This window comes from Scomber scombrus, chromosome 1 (assembly GCF_963691925.1).
Source record: "Scomber scombrus chromosome 1, fScoSco1.1, whole genome shotgun sequence".
Taxonomy (NCBI): Eukaryota; Metazoa; Chordata; class Actinopteri; order Scombriformes; family Scombridae; genus Scomber; species Scomber scombrus.
In genome coordinates, this window is record NC_084970.1 from 35524437 (window position 1) to 35538337 (window position 13901).

General features: G+C 37.2%; 1 protein-coding gene across 1 annotated transcript in view; it reads right to left on the reverse strand.

The window, feature by feature from the left end:
• LOC133987433 (DIS3-like exonuclease 1) overlaps positions 1-13599 on the reverse strand; it is a 27354-nt gene extending 13755 nt beyond the window's left edge. Inside the window, 4 exon segments of the mRNA XM_062426842.1 lie at positions 5493-5628; positions 9283-9411; positions 12285-12438; positions 13416-13599. Of these exon segments, the coding sequence (XP_062282826.1) occupies positions 5493-5628; positions 9283-9411; positions 12285-12438; positions 13416-13545 (549 nt within the window). The 5' untranslated portion in view covers positions 13546-13599.
• Positions 13600-13901: the final 302 nt, after the last annotated feature.

The following is a 13901-nucleotide window of genomic DNA, read 5'->3' on the forward strand; positions in this document are numbered from 1 at the left end:
CACGAGGGAGAGAAGAGAAACAGCCAGATGGCGACTACAAATGACAGCAAAACACAGTAGAGACTATCTTTATTTATGTTATTTACCCAACTTATGTGCAGAAAAGAAATCAAATACAGCTGTAATTGTCCATGAATTCACTGCAACTCATCTAAAACAACTGATCTACAAGCCGTCAACTACACGTAATGCTTCTCTTTGATTGCTTGTAGTTCAGTTGTCGGCTTTACTGCACATATTCATTGCTCACTGCGCCGCAGGTTAGCAAACTAGCGTAGCCTGGCTAAACTAAGTTAAAATGAGTCAATGTAATGAGTCTAGTAGTCGTCAACTCTCTACCGCTGTCTGTCTCTCCTCTGCTGCGCTGCACACACCGAAAAAGAGGAGAGGAGCAGCGAGACTGTCTTTATTTATGTTATTTACCAAATTTTTTTAAAAAGCAGAGGAGAGTAATGTTATTAAATCTACACAAAAGATTGACACACAGACCAACTATTTATTCATTGTATTAAGATGTGCTATATCTGGATAGATAGCGTTATCGGGATATGAGATTTTGGCAGGGATCGAATTACAGGGGGAGCTAAGGAGAGCTCAGCCCCTCTGAAAGCCGACTTAGGAGGTTATAGTTTTAAGATTTTCTGCACATTAAGGTTCCTGAAATAAATGACAACAGTAAAAATATTATGTTTAATGGCTCTTTACGTTCCAACCTCTGAAAAATGATGTGATGGTGCACTCAAATAACGATGTTTTCGACACCAAAACCAAGTAATAAATAGTGTCTCTGTTGTTTTTCACAGGAACCGTGCAGCTGATCGTACATGTTACGTAAAATATGGCTTCCCCCCCCATCGAGAACCACCGAGTAATTCAAAGACTGGATTTTGGTCATATCGCCCCCGGTCCTAGTTCCCAGTCAGCCTTTGAGCCTTCGCCATGGTCGGGGGAATAAAAATGAATCAAAGCCAACATAGAACCTATTTTGGCATGCTTTAAAAGTTTCTTGATAGATCTTTGATAGAAACACAGGAGTTTCTTAGACACTGCAGATTTATGTAATGCCCACCAGTTTTAATAATTTCAATTTCAACTCCTGACAAATGTTTTTCGATCAGTCTGTAACAGTCGCTGGCTCTAAAATACTATTAAAACCCTCCTGAACCTCCTGCTGTGGAGGAAAGAAGAGGTCAGGCAGAGGTGAATCAAAACTATTTGTTGTAGGAATTGGGAACAAAAAACAAGACTCCACAAAAAAAAAAGTTGCTGAATTCAACAAAAAAACCCAAGAAAAGAGATCAGATTACTCCTCTTTTAATGTCTTTACTCCGGCTGCCAGAGGCTTGTTGAATTGATTTTAGGATCATTAAGTTTAAAGCACTTCAGATTACATCTCAAGAGTTTCTCTTTTCTTATCAACCTGCAGGCTCAGACTGAAGAGGAGGACAAAAGACAGAGTTTCCTTCAGGGCAACACGAGTATCAAACAACCTGCCTCCTATACTCTGTGTTTTTTATTTTAAAGCTTTCTTTTAAGTCTTTTAAGTTAGGGCTGTGATTTAATTGATATATACGGGTCAATGATGTATAAGGATGTGCAACAACTCAATTTTAGAGTAATAAAAACAAGCATATCTAATGCAGTAGTTCAAACATTCAGAATGTTGTGTACCTGAAAATTCATATTATAAATGTGAAAGTGATTTTAGTGGGTTTTTCTAGATTAATTGGCACTGGCCTTAAAAAAAAGTCATGTGGTGCGACCATGATTCATCTTGAAATAAATCAATTTACTTAACACGCTTCACATCTTTTTTTTTTTTTTACAAGTTTTCAGTAATATAAAGTGTTTGGAAACAAAGTATTTGCATTTTTTTTGTAAATTTTTGTAAATGATGATCTTTTATTTATATAAGATATTTCAAGATGAATCATCAATCATGACTGTTTTTAAGGCCAGTGCCAATTAATCTTGATAAAACCCACTAAAATCACTTAATTTCACATTTATAATATGAATCTTCAGGTACACAACATTCTGAATGTTTGAACTACTGCATTAGATATGCTTGTTTTTATTATTCTAAAATTGAGTTGTTGAAAATCCTTATACGTCATTGACCCATATATGTAGGAATGTGTGTCTATATTTGGTCTGTTACTCTGGCTGGTTTGATAAGCGATATATAAATAAACATTATTATTATTATTATTATTACAAACCTGCTGAATGTTTCATAAAAGTTTTGACAGTTTATCTTTTTTTTTATCATATTTCATTTTATCTTTAATTTGTCTTTTTTAAATATCTTTTTTAATACTTAATTCATTGTCATCATTTCATTTTATACATCTTGCTACATAGTGATGACAACTTTTTTGTGATGTGATTATACAGCATAATTACAATTAATTAAAATAGCAATTAGTTAAAGTAAATTAATAACAATATTCAAAACAACTTTTAATAAACCTTTTCTCTTATTCTTCCTTATTTGTATTTATTCATCATCTATTTTCTCTTATTTATTTTACTTTATTTACATTTTTTTATTATTCTTATTTGCCTGCATTGCTCTCAATTTATTCTTTTTTCTTTGAAACTTCTTTTTTTTGTTCCTTTTCTTTATGTTATGTTGTTCTGTCTTATTATCAGCTTGTCAATCAGCTGTGAAGCACTTTGAACTACATTAACCTGAATGAAAGCTGCTATAAAAATTAAGTTATTACTATTATTATTATTTTAAATTAAAATGACCCAGAATCTGAACTGAACTGTTGAATAAGAACCTGAATTTCTGTGATTGGATGGAAGACCTAGTTAACTTCTAAGTTTTATATCGAACTTCTTCTTTATAACAAGATACATGTCACTCATCTTTTGCACCGATGATTCAACCAACAAAGTTTCTAACTTGAAGAGTCCTTCACCTCCTTCACCTCTAACTAACAGGAAATTTTTACTTCCATGAATGAAGAAAATAATTCCTACCACTTCACAGCTCTATTATGGCTTCATCATTCATCTCCTCTGCTAAAACATCTATTATACACTCACTTCATACACTCAGTTTTTACTAATCAATCCTTTTATCTGCTCTCAGCTAAAACATACATGTAGAAAATCCATTTATTCATATTCTGGGCTACATTATAAATCTTCTTTAACCCTCCTGTTGTCCTCCCGGGTCAAATTGACCCCGTCTGTTTTGACTGTTCCTGCTTTCCTTCCTCTCTCCTTCTCTCTTTCTTTCCTTCCTCCCTCCTTCCTTCCTTCCCTTCTTCCTTCCTCCCTTCCATTCCTTCCTTCTTCCCCCCTTCCTTCTTAGCTTCCTTCCTCCCTTCCTTCTTTCCTCTGTCCTTCTTTCTTTCCTTCCTCACTTCCTATTTTCCTTTCTCCCTCCCTCCCTCGTTCCTTTTTTCCTCCCTCCCTCCTACCTTCCTTCCTTCTTTCCTCCGTCCTTCCTTACTATCCTTCCTCCCTTCCTTCCTTCCTCCCTCCTTCCTCCCTCCTTCCCTTCTTCCTTCCTTCTTCCTCCCTTCCATTCCTTCCTTCTTCCCCCCTTCCTTCCTCCCTTCCTTCCTCCCTTCCTTCTTTCCTCTGTCCTTCTTTCCTTCCTTCCTCTTTTCCTTTCTCCCTCCCTCCCTCATTTCTTTTTTCCTCCCTCCTTCCTACCTTCCTTCCTTCTTTCCTCCGTCCTTCTTTCCTTTCCTCCCTTCCTTCCCTTCCTTCCTTCCATCGACTCGAAGACAACAGGAGGGTTAATCCACCCATCAGCTTTTCTGCTTATTTTTACTTTATTATATAAACCCAGACACATAAATGACTGCCTTTTTTTTTTCTCTGAATAAGCTTTCAGGCTCCAATCAGTCATACATCTTCCACTTTGTCCAAACTTAAAGAGTTTTCTGTCAGTTTTTTTAACTTCAATACTCTGATAGTATATTAGTTGTCAAGCAGCTCAATGGAGCGATGTGGACGGAGCAGAATTAGGTGTTAAAAATAAAAATCACTTGAGTGTTCTGAGAAAATCATGAAACACTGCTGCAGGAAAACCAACTGGAAAAATACACTCAAGTCAATGTAGATTATTTATTTAAGTTTTTTTTTATAGATGTTTTACAATCTTTTGTTCTTGATTTATAAACTTATGAATTTGGTAATGATCCGTTATTAATGTAATGATTAATTTAAGTGCTTTGACAACTTTATAGCTATAGTGTAATTGATTAAAGATAGGAATTGATAAGGTTTTATTGATACCAATGCCATTATCGATTATTTACTCCACAAGTTCTCAATGGCAACACAACTGTTTTATTATCTCTAGTTTTTCAATGATCTTACACGCTAATAAATATATGAAACATAGCTTGTAGATAAGATGAATGGTCTGTAGACAAACCTTAACTGCATTAATTTATTCATTAATTAATTAATTTGAAAGCATCTGCCTGTATGAGAATAACAAAATAAAGGGGAACCCAGTGTCTAATTGGTGTTACCAGTAATTTTTTAAATAAAAATCTGATTATTTACAGGAAAATAAATGTGAACTAAAATGTGGAATAAATATAATCCACTTTTGCAACACAACACTATGTTTTTTAACAAACATTATTGAGGAAAATGTGTTGTTTTGAGGATATGTCCTGCTCAATATTGACAAAATGCTTTAAAATTTGAATGTAGAAATACTCCAAAAATGTTTATTTTTATTTGATGTTTTAAAATGAGGTAATTATTAGTATAAGTCCACTTAAATACACTGTAGGTGGATAAAATATGTAATATTTATCATTCTTTTGTGGTTACACCATTTGACATTTTCAGGAGCATTCAGTCTCACTTTTGGTTAAAAAATGGTGCAAATGTCATTTCAAATGATATAAAACCAACAAAAATACTAAATGTACATTTTAACAAACCTGATGCTGCTTTTAAAACTATTATTTTTTAATTGCTCATCATGCCAACCCTTATTTGTCACTGTCCCATTAATGTTAACGTTATATACATCCAGTAGCACCTTGAAGTTGTTTAATAGTGCAGTGTGTGTTAGTCATCTGCTCTCGTATGAAGTTCACAGTTAACTTCACATTCGTCTCACAAAAGGTAATTATTTAGTTATTAAATCAAAATGATGCTTGCAACCGCTGCAGCTTTTGAAGATGAACTACAAGACATAAAGACATTATAAGAGCTGGATATTGGACCAAAAATGGCGCCATTCAGTCCTTCAAGCCAAAAGAGTTTCTAGTTTCCAGGTTGTCTTCCAAGTTATTCCATAAAGAGATATAACTGAGCTTGTTTGCAGTTCAAAGTGTCCTGTCAGCAGTTTTACAGATGTCTCTTTTACAATGGTGGTCTATGGGGACTTTTTTATTTCATTTTATTTTTTTTTAGTTGCAATACCGCAAGTGACCAGTTTCTGAGTGGTGGCGCCCTATCAGCTCTTATACTACATCCATTTGATGAGAGCGGTCACGTACCTGGACGGACATGACGTAGACTCCAGAGTTGAGGCTGTTGTATTGAGCTACGGCTTCCTGGTCGTCTGTGATCATCACTACATTCCTCATACCTGCCAGGTGGTTATAGTACCACACTGCTGCGGAGTACACACACCTACACACACACACAGAAAGGAAATTTATGACTTTAAGACAGCCCCTGTTATGTGGACAGCTTGCTTGTTAAAGCCTTAAACTTGGATATTTTGTATTTAACAGTTCTGACGTATAAAACACTACCTGTAACTTTAAGTTCCACATTATAAAAGAAAACAGACATAAATTATTTACAGCTCTTGTTTACTATCTTGTTTATACAGTAAATACATTTCATGACAGCAGACGGCACCTCCAGCTTTCTGTCTTTAAAATGTGCTGCGATATGTGTGTGTGTGTGTGTGTGTGTGTGTGTGTGTGTGTGTGTGTGTGTGTGTGTGTGTGTGTGTGTGGAGGGGACGACAGACTGCAGCAGCAATGTTATGAGAAAATCTTTATTATAACAAAAATAACGTTGGTAAGCAAAAAGCAGTTTTACTTTGACATAAGTATCTCTTCCTCCTGTCTTAGAGGTAAAGTTTTGATCAAACAGGAAGTTGGTGACTCGATCTTTTCATCGTTCTTTGCAGGAAGACAGATTTTTTTTAAAAAAAGAAACTAAAAACTTTTCTATCGATAATCTTGATGCACTTCTTCTAAGATGTATTTTACTTGATTTTATATATTGTATTGATTCTATTCTATCTGTTTGTCAGATTTACTGAGTACACTGCACTGCTCACTTTATCTCTTTACTTTATTTACTTATCTATTTATTGACCTATTATGTTTATTGTGTAGATGTTCTTCATTTTATTTATTTAGTTATTTATTTATTTATTTTTACTACGATCAGTGGGACCTGAGTACGGTATTTCATTCTCTTTCATGCATCTACATGGTTGGAATTACAATAAAATCCTTGAAATACTTTGTTTTAACTTTTACTATGAATTATTTTTACTATTTCCCTTTTCCATCTTATATTATAATGATTTTTTTTTTCCTTTAACATTGTTTTATGCTCCTTCTAGGCCCTTTAAATGTGAAACACTTAAACACTTGGTGTATGTAATTTCTTTTGAGCTGCATTTCCAGTATGAAAGGTTCTATACAAATAAAGTTAATACAAGTATTATTATTCAATCAATTTTCATAACTGGGTAAAAGAAAATTAAAAAATGTCAAGAGTCAAATTTCAATATCATTTTATAATTAAATGAAAACAAAACATCTCAGTTCTTTTAAATCACAGCTGAAGACTTTTCCTGTTTTTGCAGTTTTTTTATTAAATCCAAATTTCTCACACTGAACTGTAACTTTTTAATTCTCCTGTTTTTATCTGTCTTATTCTATTTGAGCCTAATTTTATTTCCAATTTAACCACTTTTAATCGTATCTTCTTTTTTTTGCCATGTGTTGTTTTTCTATCTTGTCTTGATGTATTTTATGTTTTATTAAAATCACTTTGAGTTTCCTTGTTGTTTGAATGTGCTTTACAAAATCAACTTTTGTTGGTTAAGCATTAAAACCTGCAGAGGAGGTTTGCTCTAATGCTAAAGACGACAGAAAACAAGAATATTAACTGCAATAAAATGATCTCTGCATGGTCTGAAGTGCTCCTGTGAGTTATTTGTTGAAGAAAAAACATCTTCAGACTTCCTGAAATTAGCCCCTTTAGCCTTCAGACCCTTACAAAGAGTCATTGTACATGTTTGATTGACAGCTTGTTCTCAGGCCTCTCTTAGAAAATCGTAATTAGACCACTTGATTAAATAAAGATTAAATAGTAATAATTTATTACAGTTCTGCGCCACCAGCCAGTTGAACAAAAGCTGAAACGTCGACTAATCTGATTGGATATTCAGAGTCTCTGAGTGTTACTAAACTGTGTAATTACACTTTCATTTAAAATGTACCAAAGGACTCAGAGTTAAAAACACATCACAGCAAAATAATGTAGTTCAACAATGAGCGAATCACTTTCTTTCCCAAAGTTAATGTCAGAGTTAGCAGCTGAGGAAAAGTCCAGCACATACACTAATCCTTTGTAAAAATGTCAGGTTTCTATTGTTTTATTATTTCTATCTTTTATTTTAATACTTTTTGAACAGATTAAGCAAATGACATACATATTTTCCAGTCTTTTTTCTAGGTTAAGGGTCCAGCTACATATTTATCATACAGTTGTATCTAACTCTCTGCAGTAGGGGTTATAAATTAAAGGAATAGTTCAACATTTCGGGAAAAAACGCTTAAGCCACTGTGCTGAATTTAACATTTTCCATTTTTTGGCTCCTGCATTGGTATCAAAAACACATTGCAGCAGACAGAAATCATCAATCAACTGCAACCAAAGACTAAACATGACATTACTGCACCCATTAGCTCCTCCTGTCTATATGCATGTTTCCATACCCCCCACCACCGTCCAACTATCCAACTTTCCGCCTTTCTGCTCATGTTTTTAATGCAAAAATTTACACCAAAAATGTAAAGAAATCTCTGAATATCACAATAAGTTTTTATACTTGGCTGACGTGGAAATGCTCATGTAACGATTTTATCTGGTTGTCTTGTTTTTATTTGTCTTTAAAAGCACAAATGGAGTGACACCTGTAATCTCCTTATATGTTAAATATAATAACAATAAAGCTTTATATTCTATTCTATTCTAAAAGCAAAATGTGCCAAGTACAAATATATCAAATTTGACTCCACTGAAGAGACAAAAAAAAGAAACAGATTGGTTTTGAGCAATGAGGAGAATTCAATACCTGAAACAAACATTTTTCTTTTTATACATTGTTTTAACTGGCTGAGGTTTCCTTAACCTTCCTGTCGTCCTCCCGGGTCTCTTTTGACTGTTCCTTCTTTCCTCCCTTCCTTCATTCCGTCTGTCCTTCCTCCCTCCCTCCTTCTCTATTTCTTTCCTCCCTTCCTTCTTTCTTTCTTTCCTCCCCCCTACCTTCCTCCCTTCCCCTGTCCTTCTTTCCTCCCTTCCTCTTTTCCTTTCTTCTTCCCACCCTCCCTCCTTCCTCCCTTCTTTCCTTTCCTCCCTTCCTTCCTCCCTCCTTTCCTTCCATTTTCCTTCCTCCTTTCCTTCCCTTCCTCCCTCCTTTCCTTCCTCCCTCCTTTCCTTCCTTCTTCTTCTCTTCCTCATTTCTTTCCTTCTTCCTCCCTCCCTTCCTTCCTTCCTCCCTCCTTTCCTTCCATCTTCCTTCCCTCATTCCTACTTCCCTTCCTTCCTTCCTTCTTCCTTCCTCCCTCTTTTCTTTCCTTCTTCCTCCCTTCTTTCCTTTCCTCCCTTCCTTCCTCCCTCCTTTCCTTCCATTTTCCTTCCTCCTTCCTTTCCTTCCTTCCTCCTTTCCTTCCCTTCCGTCTTCCTTCCTCCCTCCTTTCCTTCCTTCTTCTTCTCTTCCTCATTTCTTTCCTTCTTCCTCCCTCCCTTCCTTCCTTCCGCCCTCCATTCCTTCCGTCTTCCTTCCCTCCTTCCTACTTCCCTTCCTTCTTCCTTCCTCCCTCCTTCTTCCTCCCTTCCTTCCTTTACTCGAGGACAACAGGAGGGTTAACATTCACTTTCACATCCAAATAGTGGATTGAAACATGGAATATTTCACATTACGTAATGCACAACACATCTGCTAATCTGTTAATCTCTGCTATAAACCTGAGCTAGTCGAGTTCCTAGTGTTTCACTGAGGGTGTCGGTCAGATAGTGATGACCTCTCACCTGGTCTGCCACTTCTCCTGGCTTTCCCCTTTCTCCCGCGGACAGTAGGAATACTCCTGATATTCGTTGGCGAACAGCACACAGTCGTGTCGAGGGTCCTTCAGCAGGTTTCGCAGACGGTTGTATTGCCTGTTGAGAGACACAACCGCAAAAAAAAAGAGATGCTTATAAGATACAAATCATAAAAACAGCAATAAATACAGATGATTAAATGGTAAAAGAGATGCATTAAAGCAGGGGGTGTCAAACAAGCCTTACTGTCTTCTTTTCCTTCCTTCCATCCCCCATCTTTCCTGTATTCTTTTCTTTCCTCCCTTCCTTCTGTCCTTCCATCTGTCCTTCCTCCCTTCCTTTCCTCTTTTCTTCCCCCTTTCCTTCCATCTGTCCTTCCTCCTACTTCCTTCCCCCCTTCCATCTCACCTTCCTCCCTTTCTTCCTTCTGTCCTTCCATCTGTCCTTCCTCCCTTCCTTTCCTCTTTTCTTCCAGCCTTCCTTCCATCTGTCCTTCCTCCCTTTCTTCCTTCTGTCCTTCCTTCCTTCCCTCTTTTCTTCCCCTGTTCCTTCCATCTGTCCTTCCTCCCTTCCTTTCCTCTTTTTTCCCTCCTTCCTTCCATCTGTCCTTCCTCCTTTTTCTTCCTTCTGTCTTTCCTTCCTCCCTCCCTTCCTCTTTTCTTCCCCCCTTCCTTCCACCGGTCCTTCCTCCATTTCTTCCTTCTGTCCTTCCATCTGTCTTTCCTCCCTTCCTTTCCTCTTTTGTCCCCCCTTCCTTCCATCTGTCCTTCTTTCTGTCCTTCCTTCCTTCCAGTGTACTTTTCCTTCCTTCCTTTTTTCTTCCCCCCTTCTTTTGTTTGACACTTCATTAAAGGAATAGTTTGACAGTTATTATGAGACAGGTGTAAGATGTAAAATGCTGGTTGGATAAAGAAGCAAAACTGCAAAAAGAAAACCTCAAATGTCATCATGCTGCTTTTAATGCAAAGATTTACAACAAAAGTTTTTACACTTGTCTGACGTGGAAATGTTTGTGTATCGATAAAACCAATATTGATGAAAGTCCAATCACAAATTGAAATATCAGTCAAAATAATCGCAATAAGATATTCTTTTTAAAAAATCGATATATATTGAGACATGTGTAGTAAGATGTAAAATATTGGGTGGATAAAGAAGCAAAACTGCAGAAAAACTCAAAAAGGTCATCACACACACACACACACACACACACACACACACACACACACACACACACACACACACACACACACACACACACACACACACACACACACACACACACACACACACACACACACACTTTCCTGTGGGCTTCCTGTGTGTTGTAATGAATAGAAAACTGCAATTACTGACACACAGTATGGCACACAGTCAGCATCTGCTCGTCCAGCCACGTCTACGTAACATTATCAGAAAAGTGAAGCCTCATCATATTAACGTTGCAACACTTCACAAACAGCAGCGTCAGCAAAAAAAAAAAACAACCCAAAAAAAACTAACTGGAACCAAACCAGAGGTCATGTGGGACTCCTTATTTACAGGATTCATCAAGTTTGTCAAAGGCACTCTCCTGGTGTGTGTGTGTGTGTGTGTGTGTGTGTGTGTGTGTGTGTGTGTGTGTGTGTGTGTGTGTGTGTGTGTGTGTGTGTGTGTGTGTGTGTGTGTGTGTGTGTGTGTGTGTGTGAGAGAGACGTATATCAAGTCATAAGGCCAGATCTCATTTAGCTTGGTCAGCAGAGCTTTGATTTAATGAGGCTGACCCCTGCCCACTCTTTACACACACGGTTGTGGGCAGATTATCATTAAAGGCTTTAGAAATGAAAAGGTTGTGATCACTGGAGCTGTCCTGTTGTCTTCACCGTGAACGCCGTTGTTCACCATTTTCGTAGAACAAAAAACGATAAATAACTATCAGGGTTCAAACACATTTTTACCAATGAATTTTCAAAACTTTTCCATAATATTTGACCCCATTTCCATAACTTAATTTAGGGAGTTTAACAAAGGTAGGCCCACTACTCCTGAGCCAAAGCCGGCCCGATGACGGCGAGTTCTGTCACATCACGCTCACACTGACAGACACACAAATCGTCTCAGTTTTGCACACAGAGTACATGTTTCTGGTAGAGGTGGTGACTTTGATTGACAGGTGACACTTGGTAGGGACGGGGTTTCAGCGAACTCGACGGGCACTCCCACAGCGTCTGGGAGCTGAGAAAGAGGCTGGTTTTTACACAACTTTGAAGCCTAATTTCATATATTTGCCGATTTTTTTAATCATTCAAATTTGGCAGGGTGGTTAACAACACACTCAGAACACATAATTATTCTTACTTTACACAGACTTCTACATAAATCTACATAAAAATATTACCTTTGGCGCATCTGTGCGTATGAGTGTATGAATGGATGCATTTATTTATTTATTCATGTTGTTTTGAGCCGGGTCTTTGAGTGCACTTGAATTTCATTGTATGTTTTGTACAATGACAATAAAGAATCTAATCTAATCTAATGTGGGCTTCATCGCTGACCTCTGACCTCCACACTGGACTTAATACATCTCATCATCAGCGTGTTGAAGAGTTGCAGACTGGAGGCTTTGTAATGAGTCTGTGATCACTGCAATTCACAGAGGAGTGCAGCTGTGACTATTATTAAAAAATGAAACTGAATGTGTGGAAAAAAGCTAAATATGAAGAAAAATAAAAACATTTAAATCAGGTGTAATAATAAAGCCTGTATGTCTAAATGACGGACAATAAGAAAGTCTAATACAACCACTGGGTGTGAAGTCATTTAACTGTATTTTAAAGCAAACATACTTTAATGATTATAGAGATAATAACGCTCACTGTGAGATTTTTACCCACAATAATCACAGGCACATCAACAGTTTTGACAAAATAAAGTTAAATATTAAATAACTCCCACAGATTAAATATATATTACAGTGTGACTATTCGGCCTGTGTGGCGTGAACGTACCTGCGTCCTTTGCTGTGCTGCACACCCTGGCAGGCGGTCTGGGTGAAGACGATGCCCTGCAGCTCTCGTAACTCCAGGATCTCCATGTAGTCGACCACCACGCCGACATCAGGCACCACATAGTGGATCAAATCTCCCGGCAACACTTTCCCATCTGTGTAACAAGGTAGTATTCAAATTATTAGTCATAATAGAGTATTTTACATCTTAAAACATTTCTGGAGGATATTTAATGAGCTGCAGACTATGGCCTGATCGACTCTGGATTTTTGGGGCCGATACCAATACCGATATATCAGTAGATAATGTTATATGTACAGAATATATACATAAATACACATTTTTTTATGTAGTGTGGTTATGGAGGCCGTGATATTTTACAGTTTAACTATAAACTTTACTGCATAAAATGACATCAGTGCCAGGATCACTGGGAATTTCATAATTAAACAGCAAATTCCTATAAATAATAAAACACACATATAACAATAAAAACATGTATAAAATTAAACTTGAATTAAAATCAAATATACATAAAAGGTTGCCTATATAATTTAAAAAAGAATTATCAGTGCATATATATATATATGCAGATATTGATATATATCTGTACTGCCGTCACAGTTTGTCTGCACTGATTTAGATTATATTCTGATTTACTAGTTTAATGGCAGTTAAAATCCAGATTAAAACCACTTGACTAACTTTGGAGCAAACTTGTTGAGTAGCAGGTTATATCACTTTAAAAATAGCAGCATATTAAGTTAAATAGGTGTGAGTAGTTGCTGTTAGCTAACTTCGCTTTAGTTAAGTCAAAGGAAATGTCACGTCAGCGAATATTTAAACACCTATTGTCATGATATTAGCTGTAGTGTGTGTTTACAGGTCCTCATTGTGGCTGTGTGTGTATGTGTGTGTGTGAGAGAGACTTTGACTCTGTGTTTGTGTGAGACTGTGTGTGTGTGTGTGTGTGTGTGTGTGTGTGTGTGTGTGTGTGTGTGTGTGTGTGTGTGTGTGTGTGTGTGTGTGTGTGTGTGTGTGTGTGTGTGCATGTGTCTGTGTCTGTACAGTATGTGTGTGAATCTGTGTGTTTATGTGTATGTGACTCTGTGTGTATGTGTGCTTGTTTACCGTTCACGCAGCCCCCCTGACACAGTGAGCTGTAACACGGGACCTCCTCCCGCAGATAATGCTCCCGCACCACACGCACCTTCCGTCCCCGGCAGCTCTTCAAATGTAGGATCCTCTCCGTCTTTATCATCTTCGTGTAAACTCATAAATCAGCCATTTAATATCCAGCTGCTTCCGATATCGATTAATGTTTGACGCGGGAAGACACACTAGTAAACAGCGTCAACGTCAGGGAAGTAACGCGGCTGAAGCACTATTACGTCATTACGTACATCGCTCTCCCTCGCTGCGTTCATGCGCCGTCGGAACCCACAGCTCTCTATGTGTGTTTGATGTTGAGAAATAGTTTTGAACGCCTTTACAAAAGTAGGAAAGACCAAACTTTAAATGAACAATTTTTTTTAAATGTAGTGCTTACATCTAAGAGCTAAAACAACAATATATCCAGTTAACCAGATAAAAAAGGGCGTTAAAGTGACGAGAGGT